At 34.6% G+C, this 18,038-nt stretch overlaps 3 protein-coding genes across 5 annotated transcripts; 2 read left to right on the plus strand and 1 right to left on the minus strand.

Annotated features, from left to right (window-relative positions):
- Positions 1-813: 813 nt before the first annotated feature.
- On the minus strand, positions 814-1,572 carry LOC125205878 (transcription factor MYB56-like). Of its 2 annotated transcripts, none has more exons than XM_048105055.1 (2): positions 1,243-1,572; positions 814-1,156 (listed from the first exon to the last, which is right to left on the minus strand). In XM_048105055.1, exons 1-2 carry the CDS (start codon positions 1,525-1,527, stop codon positions 1,007-1,009), a joined length of 435 nt encoding a protein of 144 aa, XP_047961012.1. In that variant the 5' UTR covers positions 1,528-1,572; the 3' UTR covers positions 814-1,006. The 2 variants fall into 2 exon arrangements, with proteins under 2 accessions (XP_047961012.1, XP_047961020.1); XM_048105063.1 differs by having other exon boundaries at positions 814-1,163.
- A 6,878-nt stretch (positions 1,573-8,450) lies between these two features.
- Positions 8,451-11,331, plus strand: LOC125201667 (protein NUCLEAR FUSION DEFECTIVE 4-like). Its single transcript, XM_048099875.1, has 3 exons — positions 8,451-8,854; positions 8,937-9,754; positions 10,582-11,331. The coding sequence occupies exons 1-3, from the start codon at positions 8,525-8,527 to the stop codon at positions 11,054-11,056; spliced, it is 1,623 nt and encodes a 540-aa protein (XP_047955832.1). The 5' UTR covers positions 8,451-8,524; the 3' UTR covers positions 11,057-11,331.
- A 1,942-nt stretch (positions 11,332-13,273) lies between these two features.
- LOC125202051 (endo-1,4-beta-xylanase 5) lies at positions 13,274-15,901 on the plus strand. Of its 2 annotated transcripts, none has more exons than XM_048100367.1 (7): positions 13,274-13,540; positions 13,617-13,651; positions 13,788-13,932; positions 14,047-14,219; positions 14,326-14,442; positions 14,506-15,291; positions 15,392-15,901. In XM_048100367.1, exons 1-7 carry the CDS (start codon positions 13,474-13,476, stop codon positions 15,725-15,727), a joined length of 1,659 nt encoding a protein of 552 aa, XP_047956324.1. In that variant the 5' UTR covers positions 13,274-13,473; the 3' UTR covers positions 15,728-15,901. The 2 variants fall into 2 exon arrangements, with proteins under 2 accessions (XP_047956324.1, XP_047956325.1); XM_048100368.1 differs by having other exon boundaries at positions 14,338-14,442.
- The last annotated feature ends 2,137 nt before the right edge of the window (positions 15,902-18,038 follow it).

Below are 18,038 nucleotides of genomic sequence, written 5' to 3' on the forward strand. Positions count from 1 at the left end.
GTTAAAAAATCGAACGAAACCTACCTAGTGATGCTAATATTACTTCATTCAATCTGGTGATTACTTCATTTAGCTAAACTATTACTTCATACTGATTACTACAAGCGTGAAAAAATCGAACGAAACCTACTGGGGGGAGTTTAACAATTGAGATTGGTGCAGAAAATGTGATGCGGTTTGTTTGATTACTCAATCCGTTTGTTTAACAATTGAGGGGAGTTTTGATTTATTGAAGCTAGAGCTCTTCCGTGGACATTGCAGAAATGAAATATGCGTAAAAGCATTTGAAGTCCTAATGGAATGGAATGAAGTAAAAACCTAGTTCAATGAAGTAATTATGTTTTTGAATGAAGTAATAAATCTATTGGAATAAATTATACTATTGTTTACACTGAGTAAAGTAAAAACCTAGCTCAATATATTACGTGCTGGAATAAAGTAATAAACTTACTTGAATGAAGTAAAAATCAACTAAAATGAAGTAAAAACCAACTGGAATGAAGTAAAAACTTAGTTCAATGAATTCGAATGAAACATGTGTTAAATCATTGAAAACCTACTGCATGCAATGAACTAAAAACATGTTAGAATGAAGTAACGACTCATTTAAATGAAGTAATATGGAATGAAGTAAAAATCTGTTCATTTTCAATATATTACGTACTGGAATGAAGTAATGAACTTACTTGAATGAAGTAAAAACCAACTGGAATGAAGTAAAAACATTTTCACTTTAAATTTATTAGATAATGAACTGAAGTAATAAACTTACTGTAATGAAATAAAAAACTACAAAAATAAAGTAATACCCACTGAAAATAAATTACATCATATTGATTAATTTTTTGCAAACTATGCATACAAAACAGTTCAGTTCATATTACTTCATTATTTGAGCTTATAACTTCATCACGTGTGTTATTTAGTTCATTACAATACTAATTCTTCGCAAACTATACATACAACACAGTTCTCCATCCGTTCTTCTCCACTCCGAAAAATTCCTTCAATCTACCGCTATGATTTCCAACAAAAATCCTTCAAAATCCTTCAAAATACATACAACCGGTGCGCCGCCGTCAGCCTCTCTTCCTCCTCCGTGAACGCCCGCCGGTTTATCCTCGGGTTCAGCTGGTTGAACCACCGCAGCATGCAGCTTTTCCCTTCCAAATCACAAAAAAAATATTGAATTTCAATTTTTAATGTTGAGATTATTGAGAAAGAACTGATTAATTTAATTACCAGATCTTCCGTCCAATTATTAAGATTCCTATTTTGGTGGCCGTAGAGGGCAACGAGCTCCTTGAGTTTGGTGTCCTCGGCGGGGCGCCAATGGCCTCTGGCGCAGAGCTTGGCCTTGCCGCCGCCGTGGGAATGCATGTCGGAGAAATCCTGATCGTCGGATTCAACAGCGGCGTTGAGATCGATGAGATGATTGGCGCCGGAATGGGAGGAGGTGAAGCCCCAGTTTTCTGGTGCGACATTATTGTGGGCGATGGAGAGATTTCTCATGCCGAGAAAAAGCATTGGAGAGGAGGAGGAAGGGGAGAGTGATGAGAGGTCAGAGAGTGATGGGAAGAATTGAGGAGGAAGAAGGGGAAGTAATCATAATATATTGATTCCCCAAAATACCCTTCAGCAAGCTTTGTTGGGTAAAATAATGAAATAAAGGTAAATTAATCCTAACCACAAGATTTAGAAGATGGAGGGCCCTAATTTGGTCTCTAGTTCGGTCCTTAAGAATAGTTCGACATTGATCACAACTCTATATATATATATATATATAGGGGTGCAACTCATATCTCATTAACTTATTCAACTCATTTTTCTTTACATTTCTTAAAACTCGTGCCATAACTAAGACGGATGGAGTAGTATTTAACTGTTTAAAGTTTTCATATTTAAAAATTAATTTAATTTTGACTATCCAAAATAATAAAACTATTCTATTTTTGTGGACGGTAGGAATTTATGCTTAACTATATTTTTCATTTCGTTTAATATTGTTGAAGCTAATTTTTGGTTTATAATATATTGCAAATGTAGAAATTAAATTTAAAAATATCTCTATTCAACTACAAGTGGCCGTAGTTGTTGAAACTTGAAACTGAATTTTCTTATAAGTTGTGGGTCCTATAAAATAATTAAAGACGATAAACAGCATATATCACCTAATAGGACCAGTGTCTTATCATCTCACTGTCATTATATCTTGTCCAAGTTCTCATAACTCGCTAAAACGACAACGGCTTATATTTTGGTGTTAAACCAATATCATTATGTCAACATTTTCTGCTTAATCAACCTACTAAGTACTAAGAATATTTCCATTATGCTATATTAACATTGAATTGCATCAACGGAGATACTCAATTTAATATAATCGAGTTTACAAATTTTATGTATAGTAAAATACTCTAAACAAATATCCTTAAGGCTTAAAAAATTATTCCTATATGGAGTAAATGCTATTGCACGTATCTTTTAAATAGAGATCTAAGATATTTTATTTTTTAAAATGCACAAAAAAAATACACCCTCGGTTCTATTTTAAGTGAAATACTTTATAGTATTCAGAATGAGATTTTATGTTGTTTTAAATTAGAGATACTTATATTTTTATTTAAAAATGTACCCCCTCCGTCTCATAATAGATGACACACTTGGGAATTTACACGAGAATTTAGGTAATGTTGTTTTGTGTGTTAGGTGGAGAGAGAAAATAATATATTTATATTAATGTGAGAGAGAGCTTTATCCAAAAAAAAGAAATGTAATATCTTTTGTGAGACAAATTAAAAAAGAAAGTGTAACATCTATTATGTAAAAAGGGAGTATTAATTAAAAGGGGACATCTAAGAAAAATGTATCACTTGTGTTGAGATAATGATAGTTACACTATGCACATGTACTTAAGAATAATTTATATGTAATTTACATGTCAATAAGAACACTATTTTTTATAAAAATGATTTATATATTAAGATAACTAATTTCATTGTTACTGCATTGATTTTTTTATATCTTATGGTGATTTGCTTAAAAAAATAATGAAAAAATGAAATAATCTTTGGAATAACACAAAACATAAATAAAAAATAGTTATTAAATTATAAAACAACTATAACAAAATTTATGAAAATATATAGAGTACTAGTACTATATTAAGTTATAAAATAACTTTACAACTAAATGTAGTAAATAAGTTATGTAGTGTGTTACTTAATACTACCATAATTAATCCATAATCTAAATCAATGATTTTTTTTCCCTATCTAATCCTTCTCATTCTATAAATATATAAACTAGAAAAATAAATGCAAACATAAGCACCATTCAGTAAATATGCCAACATGGTTTTTTATTTGCAGGTTTTTTATGATATAGCAGTAATAGTACAATACATTAGATGACAACTTTAATTGACTGCGTGCAAATAATGATTGCACTGGACTTGAAAATATACAAAGCACCTGCGTAAACAACAGTGCGAAGTTGTTTCATTTTTACGAGTGGTACGCGGTTGCTGTGGGTTGTGGCGTTTGTGCTAGTGTAAGGTTGAGTAGGAGTTGTTTCTTTGTCTCGCTATTTTTGCTTGGTGTGCGTATATGCACACCAAGTGACTGTGATCTGTTATTTTGTTTTCTTTGTTTTTATTTTGTAACTCTCTGCTTGCCTCTTGGGGGGGAGGGAGGGTTGAACTGGTGCATCTAATGCACATATCAATAAAAAAAAGTGTGAAGTAATGGTATACTGAATTACTGTATATATATATGAAGAAAAATGACATTAGATGATGAACTCAATGTAAGTTTTGTGTCTCACATATGTGACATGTGATAGAATCCTAAATAGAATTGGATTTTAGTATAATATAATATTTGGTATAAGACACATTTTACCCTAATTAATTGACTATCAATTAATTATTGTCACATATCAATTAATTAAATAATCATATTATATTTCTCCAAAGAGAATATATGTCCATATATATATATATATATATATATATATATATATATAGTTGTAATCAATGTCGAACCCTTCTTAAAGACCGAACTAGAGAACAAATCTGGGCCATAAGATCTAGTTTTTTGATGAGATATGTTGCTGTGTAAATTTTTTTCGCTCTTCATTACAAGCCAATTTTACTTCATTGTATAGGTTTATTACTTCATTATGTACGTAATACATTGAAACTACAACATGTTTTTACTTGCTTCAAGTAGGTTTTGAAATGATTCAACATATGCTTCATTCGAATTCATTGACATGAGTTTTTACTTTATTGACATTAAAAAATGCAATTTATTCAAGTGAATTTATTACTTCATTCAGAAACGTTATTACTTCATTGGATAAGGTTTTTACTTCATTCCAGTAGGACTTCAAATGCTTCTACACATACTTCATTCATATAATTTATTATATTATTCCATGTGTTTATTACACCATATCAGCGTCGTAGCGGTGGTGATAGATATTGTAGAGAGAAAGAACGGCACGCGACGGCGAAACTGCATTTACGTACTAGAATGAAGTAATAATCCTATTAGAATGAAGTAAAAACCTACCGGAATGAAGTAATATATTATGGAATGAAGTTAAATATTCGTAACGTGTTAGTATGACTTATTTACCTTCGGATGAATAAAAATAGACTGGTGATGAAGGAGAAAATAATTTATAAATTTGTGAATCTCATCCATAAAAAACTAGATCTAAAAGTCCTAATTTGGTATGGTTCGGTGGTTCGGTCTTTAAGAGTGGGTTTGTGGATAATGGGACTCTCTCTATCTATATATATATATATATGTGTGTGTGTGTGCCGATTGATTGCCAATGATTGGAAAAGATTGATTACATAATCTTTTTATGGAATGAATCTTCATTCCCTTGGCCATCAAGTAAAGAATCGTGCGTATATATCATTAAGATTTGATTAGAATTGATTGTGATCAAATAGTAATATTAATAGACGGAAGATTATATTCTTGGTCAATAAGAAACGTATTTACTAATTATTTTGGGCCTCTTTGATGGAAAGGGCTTTTAAGGTTTCATAATTAGGGTTTGTCCTCTCTCTGCCTATAAATATAAGTGTGGTGATTCCATCAAATCACACACATTAAGAGAACACATAAACGAGGGAAAGAGAGAGAAACAAATCCTTGGAGTTGCGCCGCCACTACGCCGGAAAAGGTTCAAGGAAATCGTCTCCTCCTTCCTCAATCGCTTCCGCTATGGATCGCCAAGGTATATTTCGATCCTATTATGCTTATGGTTTACGTGAAATACATATTGTTCGAAGATCTTGCTTTATTTATATTCAATTATGTAATCTTGAATATATGATGATAAATAATGTCCAACATGTGGTATCGGAGCATGGTTGAGAACTCATGTATTTTCGTATTATTGAAACCATAATTTTTTGAATTTATTTTTGATAAATTATTATGAATTGAATCGGTAGTTTTAATATGGTCAGCATGTTGCAAATTGAAATTAGTAAATTCAATTAATGTATTACGTGACTTTAATGAATTCATATGCTTAATTGAGAATTATGTATTATTGTATATTTGGTTTCGGTAAATCTCTTTCGGCATTTTTAATTCTCTTAATTTCAATTACCAAGAAAACAGTTTAAGAAAAATATATATATGTTTTCATATAATTATGCACGCATCATATGCATATTGATTTTGAGGATTTATGTTTAATCAAAATCTTGTTTTCATAGTTTTAATCATGGATATTTTTAATTGATGAATTGTCAATTTATATTTGTATGTTCCCTATCGTGAACTAATGGTTTTCCTTCCATGTTTGAAATATATTATTTCCATATTGATTCTATTTATGTATATGGAATTGATTTGGGTATTTTGATTGTGTATATACTTTATGTAAATTGAGTTTGAATATATGCATTGATGAACTGAGATTTCAATTAAATGTTTCATGATTATGAATCTACCGAGACGGTGGAATGAATGATTATATAATTCAATTCTCGTTTTAATATGTATTTTGATTATATTATGTTTATTTTGCAATCACCAAAGTGAGGCAAAATAAGGAGAGTCTATAATCAAACTCATATTAAAATTTGTTTAAGCAATTAATCTTTATATGTTCTTGATTATATTATGTTTATTTTACAATCACCAAAGTGAGGTAAAATATTAGGAGTTTATAATCAAATTAAGTAAAAACCTGCTTAAGCAATTAATCATTATACATTCTTGATTATATTATGTTTATTTTGCAATCACCAAAGTGAGGTAAAATAAGAAGAGTTTATAATCAAGTTGATATGAAAATCCATTTATGCAATTAATCATCATGCTTATTGTGGCTATTCATTATCTTAAATAGTTTGTTTGTCATAAAAGGTCTAGATTCCCAAAGGAAATAGTCTTTGCGACATAATGATCATATTTATTTCAGAATAAATCGTGTTATATGATCTATTTATGATTAAAACTATTAAATATTGATTAAAACTAAAGCGTATGTCGTACCTTATTGATTAAATAATAGACACTATCAAATATTGATTAGAACTATTAATTTGTTATTTAATAGTAATTTTAATAATCAAAAAAATTTATTGATATTTAAAAATTGAAATTTAAAATTTAAGTTTATAAAACCAAATCTAATATTGATATAAAGGAACAAAGTGAAAGATGGCAAAAGAGAAGAAGAATGATAATTTTGAAATAATATTAGATTTAGTACATCACTGAAATAATATTAGATTTAAAATGTAAAAAGACTAAATTGCCCAAATCCGCCAAAACCCTCCAAAAGGGTATTTTCGTCACGAAACAGTGAAAAATGACCATTTTCGAGATAAACGCTTAGTCCAGGGTTGTCTGGGAATATTTTTAAAGTCCAGGATTCATTGGCGAGATAAACGCGTAGTCCAGGGACTATTTTTGAGTTCACTCAAGGAAATTAGGAATATTGGGGTGACAAGAGGTCATCCAATGGTCCGTAGAATGGTGGTGATGGCGAATCGCCGCAAGTGACATTTGTTGGCGATCGTCGATGTAGTATGTCGGACGGAAAAGTAAGTGTAAGGGGGAAATGAGTGCACCAACATGTGTTTTTTTAATCTTTAGTTTCCTAAACTAATACATAGCGCTGCCTCATTAAAATTCGTACACATAATTAAACATTGAAAATTACTGATTTAAATTTTGGATTTAAAAAATTACGGGACTGAGTCGACTAACTATATCAACCTAAAATTATGATATAAATGTCAAGTATTTATTTAATTTATTTGCTATATTAACGTTATTCTTTTATAGCAATCATGAAGTATACAACTATCTAGAATCAACGGCTGGTACCAGTTTAAGCATAGTATTATATATTGCAACTCGACGATTTCTCCTAAGGTGGTCCGCCACCAGTATTTGCAAGTTGCATTTTGGGTTTTGACTATACATAAAAGTTACTCCACTATAAACAATCTGTGTGTAAAGAACCCAAACATTTTTACGTGTGCTTGCTATTTCCTAGTCAAATAATATGTGAACGATGAAATAAACTTTATATGTATGTACGTTGAAACTTACAACAAAAGTCTACATGTATTTGGCTGATGATTGATATACATACGTTACGCGTATGTATAAATACCCTCATTTAAATCAATAAGATTGTAAAATACTTGTGGTATTTTTTTGCTTGACGCTTGATGAAAACTTAAGAAAAATATCAAATCAATCATTTTTTCAGTAAAGTCTTATCTGTTTATTTTGAAATTCTACTAGAAGACATAAACTACTACACTATTTAACAATCATAATCAAAAATTGAAAAAGGGTAACTAAAAGTTAGAAATAAAGTTGAAAATATCAATTTATCTAGGACGATTCCAAAGACATTTCTAAACTTCTCGAATAAAAGATGATTTTTCTAAAAAATATTATAACTCAAACATCATATTCTTGTGAAAAAGACCAAGGCAGCTTCCTTCCAAGCATACACACTCTAAAAAGCAAAAATATGCGCACATATAAATAATAGAGAAAAGATAACACATTACAAAAATGAAGTTTTACTTATTTTTTTAATTACCACCTCCAACACAGACATTCTCATGATGCAATCCCATATCTTATTCTTTAAGTTTCGCTGAGACGTAGTTTACGGAATAAAAATCTAATCTGTGTTCACATATAGAAAAATCCAACAACAAAGAATTATATAGAAAACTTATAAAATAAAAATACTGGTCAAATGTTTCCTGTTTTAATTTTTTTCATTATTTGTTGATTATTCATTTTCTATAGCAGCTGACCCACTAGGCCACCATGTACGGCGCAGTAGTACAACTCCGATTTATTAAAAAAAATTGAAAGAAAAAGAAAAAAGGGGAATAGAAAAAAATGGAAAATCTCTTTAAATAAAGGTGCCAAACAGACATGTCTCACAGCATTCAAAACCTCGATAAATTTCTCTATCATTTCCAAAGAAATATTTCCCACATTCTGCCATGGGAATAAAACTCTCGCCGGCGTCCCCTGCCGGAAGATGGCTCGGCCTTGTCACCGCCGTCTGGGTTCAAGCGATTTCCGGCAACAATTACACCTTCTCTAACTACTCCGACGCCCTCAAAACGCTCATGGGACTCACTCAGCTGCAGCTCAACAGCCTCTCCGTCGCCAAAGACGTCGGAAAAGCATTCGGCATCTTCGCCGGCCTCGCCTCCGACCGCCTCCCCACCGCCGCCATCCTCCTCATTGGCTCCGTCGAAGGCTTCGTCGGCTACGGCGTCCAGTGGCTCGTCGTTAGCGGCCGAATTCAACCCCTTCCTTACTGGGCGGTAAGTGTGCAACCCTAATTTCACATTTACACCAAAATCCCCAAATTCTGACTGAATTTTTACTCAATTGATTCAATTGCAGATGTGTATCTTTCTGTGTATGGGTGGAAACAGCACTACTTGGATGAACACCGCGATTTTGGTCACATGCATTCGGAATTTCCGGAAGAATCGGGGCCCTGTTTCGGGGATTCTAAAAGGCTACGTCGGTTTGAGCACCGCCATCTTCACCGACGTCTGCTCGGCGCTGTTCGGCGACGATCCGGCGAAGTTTCTGCTGATGCTCACCGTCGTTCCGTTGATCGTCTGCCTGTCCGCCATGTTCTTCCTCCGCGAGATCCCGCCGTCGAAATCCGCGGCGGAGGAAGGCGAGGAGACGAAATTCTTCGGCATAATCAACGTAATCGCCATTGTAATCGCTCTCTACTTGCTCGCATTCGACGTCACCGGCGCTCACGGCCGCTTGTTCTCGCAATTCTTCGCCGCAATTCTCCTAGTTCTACTGGCTTCGCCTCTTTTGATCCCAATTTACCTCAGCGTGAAAAATTTCATCCGTTTGGGCAGCGAAGCAGTCGACGTGGAGCAAACTGTGACGGAGCCGCTCCTGGCGGCGGCGGAAGAGGCGGAGAAGAAGGTGGAAGTGGTAAACCCGGCGGAGAAGAGGCGGCCGGTGATTGGAGAAGAACACACAATTGTCGAGGCGCTGCAAACCGTGGATTTCTGGATCTTATTCGGGTCGTTTTTGTGTGGAGTTGGAACGGGTCTAGCGGTGATGAATAATACGGGGCAAATGGGTCTGGCTCTCGGGTATGCGGATGTATCCATATTCGTTTCACTCACCAGCATTTGGGGATTTTTCGGCCGGATCTTATCCGGGTCGGTTTCCGAGTACTTCATCAAGTAAGTTTTACTATTACGTCTGCTTTGCTTACTTGCTAAGTTTTACTACAAAAGTTCCTCCTTTTCCGCGTTATTTCGATATTTCGATACAAATGAGAAATTGAGATTTTCTTGAAATGGCTAACTTGTTAACTCATGAAGGCAAGGTATTAAAATGTAACACATGGCATTAAAATATTAACTAAGTTTACATTGATAATACAATGTGATCATGTTAATAATTTTAGTACACTCCGTTTGATGATTTAGCAACTTAAGAATGATTTAGCAACTTAAGAAAATTAACTCCGTTTGATGATTTAGCAACTTAAGAAAATTAATATCTGATCACGACTTTGTGAAATTGTGTTATAATTTAATAAAAAAAATGAGTCAGTTTACATGTAGCCTTCCAAAAAGAAATTAATAGTGGGACTGAGGGACTTTTTGGCCACATGTATGGGTCGTGCGAGACATTATACTACTAGTAGTATTTATTGACCATTGAAGGCATTAAAATTGCATCAATTGTGTTAAATTAAATACAAAGTCTCCCTTACTGGTCGTACACTTCAAGCACAGCTTGAATCTACTTTACAAAGCTCTACTTTTCTTTCCAACACCCAACTTAGTAGTATTTTATATGTGGAGTATAATTTTTGATCCACTAAAGTAAATGGTGGCGAAACTTCCTATTCTGTGTCGTTCTATTATAAAGAGTCACCCATCGTAGTCACAACAAGTGGGTTAATAAATGCTTAATCAAAGTAATTAATCTTATATCAATGATAGTGGTTTGGTCATGATATTTGTAATGGTGTAACTTATAGAAATATTTGTAACTGTAGGAGGGCTGGGACACCTAGGCCTGTCTGGAATGCAGCTTCACAGATTCTAATGGCAGTGGGATATGTTGTGATGGCCATGGCTATGCCAGGATCACTCTACGTGGGCTCCATCGTGGTCGGGATCTGCTATGGAGTGCGCCTTGCCGTCACAGTCCCCACAGCGTCCGAGCTCTTCGGCCTCAAGTACTATGGTCTCATTTACAACATTCTCATTCTCAACCTCCCGCTCGGCTCCTTCCTCTTCTCCGGCCTGCTCGCGGGCTTCCTCTACGACGCTCAGGCGACTAGCACAGCCGGAGGTGGCAACACGTGCATAGGTGCCCATTGCTACCGGCTGGTGTTTGTGGTTATGGCGGTTGTGTGTGTCATTGGATTTGGCCTTGATATGCTGCTGTGTGTGAGAACCAAAACAGTATATGCCAAGATTTATGCTAGCAAGAAGTCTAAGAAATCATCATCTAATATTGTTCAATGAGATAGAGAGAGAGAGAGAGAGAGAGAGAGAGAAAGGGCTGACTGGGAATTTTAGTCTCGGAGATGTCCTATTGTCAAATTTGTGTGTTTGATTAGTATTTTTGGTGATGGGTTTAAATCAAATAGAGGGTGACTAACCCTTAGTATTTTGCTTAAAAATGTGATATTTTATTAAAATTGTCTTTTGCAATTGTCAATTTCATATACAGTAGAAAATTCATAGTATTGTATTGCCCCACGTATCAATGAATTAAGAGTATTGCTCAATTGTATTAATAGCATACGAGATCTTTTTACTTTGTGGTATAGTTTATAGTTTCTGATGTTTTCTGTATAGAAAAAAGTACTTTTCTATTTTACTAATAAGCATGCAAAATATGCAAGTATCCTGCAAGATGCACAGATCGCTTCATAAATGTTATCGCGGCCGAGCTAGGTGGGGTTAGGATCGGCCCACGCCACTGCCGGCCCTGGAGAACCCCCGGCAACGACCGCCACCACCAACCTGCGCCCCATCTACCGTGCAGATGTGCTGCCTGCATTTAATTTATCACTAGGCTTTAGTTTTGGGCTTGTCTTGTAAAATTCTTTCTAATTAATTTCAACATCCAGCCCAACAAATATATTGTACTACTACTATGTTTTACATAATTCAAAGTTTCAGATTTTTTGTAATAATGATAAATTGGAAAGTCATGTATTATATTCCTACTACTAGTACTATGTTTTACACATGCTAGACAATAAAAGCCATATAATCGACCGATCCGTCGTAGTGAATAAATTTAATTAATCGATCATGTCTTGAATATTGTAAATATTGATTGTGATGACTCGATTTTTATATTGATGGATAAATTTTTTTTGAAAAGATCTCAAGATTTTATCTAAAATTTCTTTTAAACAGAGCTCAAGATTTTATAGGTTTTTTAGCGATAGTGCTATAGTGTGTTAAACAAGAAGTACAACAGCTGGAAAATCCTTTGGTAATGATAAATTTGACGAGGTGAAATTGATGAGAATGAAATTGTTGTCTCGATCTCGGATACTATAAGATGTGTTATTTAAATTATAATTTATTTTTTTATAAAAGTAATCACTTGAAGCACATCGTTGTTTTTTCTTTTCTCGAAATTCCTCCTTGTTGTATCTCGAAATTCCTCATCACCAAGAAGCAGATATTTTTCTTTGTATTATTGATTTGTCAATAAATAGACTTTAAGAATCAAATGGCTGACTCAAGGAATTTTATGAGTAAAAGTGGTGTGGTGAGTGCCGATGAGGGGAGGAATTTCTCTATTATCGATAAACTTTAGGAAGCTTATATTTTCATACATAGAACCGCGTTTCAATTGTGCTATGAACCAAGAATTAGTTTTATCTTTATTTCAAAACGTATGATTTAATTTTGTTTTCCCCTTTATTTTAATCTCACCCCTAGTTACCCTCAGTCACGGTTTCCTGAATTTACTATCCTTGACAAAATACAATAATAATAAAATTCTATTTTTCAGAAACTAAATTTAAAGTCCGCTCTTCATTTTCTGGACTAATCCAAACCCCTAAAACTAAAACTCATCTCCCACTCCACCAAAATTTAGTAAATTTAAGTACATTGCTTCAACTTATAGTATAAATTTGGTGAGATAACTTTACAATATGAACCCAAAGTAATAAATTCTCGGTAATGACGGAGGTTTTCATTTTGATTTATCGTTAATAAATGCTTAATCACTCTATTATCAAAACTAGTTTTACTTTTAATTGAAAATTATTCCTGTAGATTTAAATTATTATTTGTAGATTTATACCGTTAGCTTGAGCAAGATTTAAATCAGCCCCTTTGTACTTATCCGTCACGGGAATGACACATCCCTTTTTGAAACATCAGATTCTTTTGCAATACAAGCATTCATTAGTACACACGTCCCATGTTTATATGTCTACTTATAATATAATAATGCAAACTTCCTTTCCTAGTGTCGAGGTACCACCTTTTTCAGTTGAGGGACAATCGAATGATTGATTAATTATATACAAAATTAACTAATTAAATTAATTGTTTAGTATCATTTTCTCAACTTAATTGCTGGGACATTTCAGTTGAGGGACAATCTAATTTTTGGTCCCACTCAATAACAGTAGTAGTAGACGTAGTAGTTTATCTAATCTAATACTGAAGATGCAAGAAAATAGAGCAAATGAATGAAGTTCTTACTAAAGAGAGATTAAGAAAGTAGTAATGAATTACTACGTCTGTATATAAGTGAAATAAAGGAGAAGAGTGAGAAATAATGAACTGTTTGGCTTGTGAATTCCGCTCCACTTAACTCTTTCTCATCATTCATTCCTTCTTTTTATTATTCTCCAGTCTCCACACAATTTTACATCTTTCTCTGCAACTCTTTCCTTCGAAGCATGTCTCAATCGCCAATCCTCGCTGCTCTACTTTTGTTCTTCATTTCCATCCCGGTTTCATCCTATGGTTCTCTCTCCCTTTCTCTTTCTCTTTCTCTCAATTTTCAATATATATACTGACGCTAGCTTCTTGTTTATTGCAGATGGGCCACTTTATGATTCATCAGCTTACACTAAGGTAGCCACCATTCTTTTAATTATTTATAATACGTTTTATTATATTCTAACTATGGCTACTTGGATGCTCCCTCAACATGCCTACACATTTTTTTTATCCACACATTTAGTACTAATTTGTTATGTATGTTGTACAGTGTAAAATACAACCTGAGCCACCTCTCTATAATGGAGGGATGCTCAAGGATCAGCAGCACACCATTCCAGACACCGGAGATCGACAAAAATCATCGTCGTTTTCTCTTAAAAACCTAGATGCTGCCACAAAATACTGCTTCTCCAGTTGAGTCTCGTATTTCAATCTCATATTTCATTTCATCGGTGCACACACATTTTGTCATGTCGGGTTACAACTTAAGTATCTCCGAATTTGAAATGTGATCGATCTTATTACAGTTTGGATCAGGATCAAGGATGCCGAATCAGCCATGATAACAGCCAGTCTAGTAACAGAAGACACACGCCTAAAATGCATCGGAACCGTGACAGCATATAAAGGATGCTGGTCATTTCTCAAGGGTGGATTTGTATTGTCTTCCCCTTCATATTCATCCACCCTTTACATCAAGGTAACTAATTAGTAACTAACACATGCACGTCTGTTGTAGTCGACAATCCAAACAACATTCATTTAATATGATCATATCCAATCCTACTATACTAAGTCTTAACTAGTCTGCACTACAGAATTCAGACAGTAAGGATGTCGTCGGTATAGAAATCGCCAGCGCTTCTCTGCAGCCTTTCACTCCACAGCAATGGAGACTCAATCAAGACACCAAGATCAATCAGGTAAGGCAACATCATAATCATTCATTTATACCAATATCATAAATCATCTCCTTTTATCTGCAGGCGAGAAAACGAGCCGTTACAGTTCATATTTCAGACAGGGAGGGCAGACAAGTGCAGGGAGCTTCAATAAGAGTGGAGCAGCTATCGAAAGACTTCCCCTTCGGATCAGCCATAGCCGAAAGCATCATAGGAAATCCTCCCTATCAGAAATGGTTCGTGGAGAGATTCAACGCAGCAGTGTTCGAAAACGAGCTCAAATGGAACGCAACCGAATTCATACAAGGCCAAGTGAACTACACTCTCCCGGACAAGATGCTAGAATTCGTGCAAGCCAACCAAATAACAGTGAGAGGCCACAACATCTTCTGGGAGAATCCACAATACATCCCCAATTGGGCTCAAAACCTGACCGGATCCGCCCTCGAATCAGCAGTGACCTCACGAATCCAGAGCCTTATGCACAAGTACAGAGGAGACTTCGTGCACTGGGACGTCAACAACGAGATGCTCCACTTCGACTTCTACGAGGACCGCCTCGGCCCCAACGCCACGCTGCGCTTGTTCAAGGCCGCCCACCAATCCGATCCCCTCGCCACGCTCTTCATGAACGAGTTCAATGTGGTGGAAACCTGCAGCGACGCAGAATCAACGGTTGATGCTTACGTTTCAAGGATGCGAGGCCTCCAACGGGGAGGAGTCACGGTGGGTGGGATCGGGCTGCAGGGCCATTTCGATGTGCCTAATCCGCCATTGATGAGAGGCGTTCTTGACAAATTAGCCACACTTGGCCTTCCTATATGGCTCACTGAAGTTGATATAAGCAGTGAATTCACCAAGGAAACACAGGTTAGATTACTTTTTTTTTAATAGGTAAATGAATATAAATTTAAAGGCCGCGTTAATTAGTTAAGTGAGTGTTGCAAATTGCAATGCAACCACCTAACAGGCTATGTACTTGGAGGAAGTGGTGAGGGAAGGGTTCTCGCATCCGGCGGTTAACGGGATTGTGCTGTGGTCGGCGTTTCGTCGGGGGAGGTGTTACCAGATGTGTCTGACGGACGGTAACTTTAGCAACCTTCCGACGGGAGAGGCGGTGGACAGGCTAATGAAAGAGTGGAGTAGTGATGGGTTGGAAGGGAGAAGTGATGAGCATGGTTCTTACAGCTTCTTTGCTTTCTTAGGTGAATACAAAGTCACTGCAAAGTATGGTGATAAAACGGTTGATTCCACATTTTCTCTCTCACAGGGCAGAGAGACCAGACATTTTAACATCCAACTCTAGCTGCTTTGCTTTGTGTTTTCTTTTGTAAGGCCCAACAGAAGGTGGTCTATACAACTCTTATGTTCATTGATTAGTTTCCACAATATATAATATACTTTTGTTCTAGAAAGTTTTTCACATTTTTTTCATTTGTATTCGTCCTACAAAATTTATTATTCCTCCCGTCCCATTGAAGATGGCTCACTTTACTTTTTAGTTTGTCTCAACAAATATGATCCATTACTAAAAATGTAAACACATTTCTCTTCACTTTATTCTCTCTCTCTTACTGTACTCTCTCCACTTCACACACAAAATAAAATTGCATAAATTCTCGTGCTGCTCAAGGAAGAGGTCATCTTCCTTGGGACGGAGGGAGTATTACATTTCAATATTTATCATTTTTAATAGTGGATCTCATATTTCACTAGCTCATTCCAACTCACATTTTATTATAAAATTAATATACTCCCTCCGTCCCTCTATAGTAGAGACATTTTTTTCGGCACGAGATTTAAGAAATTGTGTTAAAAATGAGTTAAGTGAAGGTAGAATAAAGTATGAAAGAAAAAAGTTAGAGAGAAGAAAGAGAGAAAAGTAAGAGAGAGTAAAATAAGAGAGAAGAAAAGTTGGTGTTTTTTATCAAAATAGGAAATGACTCAGCTACAATGGGACAACCAAAAAACGAATACGACTCAGCTACAGAGGGACGGAGGGAGTATAAAAGTAGGACTCACTCTCCACTAACTTTTTTCACTCACTTTCTATTACATTTCTTAAAATCCATGTTCGGTCAAAGTGTGACAAAATTTAAGGAACGGAGGGAGTAATGAATAGTTAAAATAGAGAAAGAGAATAATTTAAAGAAAAATATTTTCTACATTCTCTCTTATACTTTACTCCCTCCGTCCCATAAGCCGTATTTCCTTTTTTAATCCGTCTCATACAAATAGTCCATATCCATTTATGACAATTTTTTTCTCTTTTTTTTTACTTTATTATTTATGTGCCCCACTATCCATTACACAATTTTAATTATTTTTTCTCTTTCTCTCTTACTTTAAGAATTATACATTAAAATCCGTGTCAATACCAAATGACCTATTTCTATAGGACGGAAGGAGTACTGTTTATTCACTTTAACTATTTATTACAGAAAATGCAACACCTCTATTAAGGTTGTATGGAGTGGAGGGAGTATATATTTTGTAGACAAAGATAATATATAAAAGAAGAAACTACATTTTACTAATTTTTTAACTCATTTTTTGATATATTTCTTAAAATATATGCCCGATCAAAATGTGATAAAATTTATAGAACGGAGGAGTGAGTACTTACTCGATTGGATGTTTCTACTTTCTATTGGGCTACTCTGTTCCCGGCCTAACTATTTGGGCCTTATTCTGTCAAACGCCCAAATTCAACTGCCCACAATAGTGGAGGTCTTAACACCTTCTACTTCTTTTTCATATTCTTTTTTTTTTTTTTTTTTTTCTAATAATAATTATTACTGCTAGAGATACAAAACTTGGGCTCGATATGACTCTGACCCTGAACCTATTGATGGAAGAAAAGAAGTTTTGTCAACAGAGTTTGTGTTTTAGTTGCATTTATTAACCTCCTATTAGATTGCTTAAATAAATACTCGTTCATAAAAAATAATTTTATTTTATTATTTTAGGATGTTTATAAAAAAATAGTCTCATTTCTAAAAATAGAAAGATTTTCTTTCATACTATATCCATTTTTTCTCATCTCTCAGTTTATTCACTTTTTCTCCATTTTTCTTACTTTACCCACTTGTTCTCCTCCTCTCTTCCACGTTATTAACTTTTTATTAAATTAAAACTCATACCGTCCATAAAAATAGAACATTTTTTTGTGGAAGGAGAGAATAGATACAATAAGGTAAATATGACTTTCTACATTAATTTTGGTGGTTTTCGATAATCGTCTCACTCAATAATGGGCGCCTGATAAATTGATTTCATTTTTAAAATCTAATGCGGATCACCTATTTCAAATACACCAAAAGGTCACTCCGCAAGCTGTTAGAGTTGAGCGTAACGATGTTCATTCAATCTGATATTGATAATAAAAAAAATTTGAAAATCATGTTTCAGTCTATGTACAACTTTCACTAAGCTTTCCAATTGCTAATACGATTATTCACTACTGAAAAGGTGACGATAGTCTAGATTGGGGAAAAAAAAACAAGGGGGAATACAATTTGATTTTATAAGGTGTGACATTGTAAAATGATACTCCTAATTAATACTCTATTGTGTGAGAATTCAACAATTGATGAAATGGAGTGGAGGAGGCAGAT

This window comes from Salvia hispanica, chromosome 1 (genome assembly GCF_023119035.1).
Source record: "Salvia hispanica cultivar TCC Black 2014 chromosome 1, UniMelb_Shisp_WGS_1.0, whole genome shotgun sequence".
NCBI lineage: Eukaryota > Viridiplantae > Streptophyta > Magnoliopsida > Lamiales > Lamiaceae > Salvia > Salvia hispanica.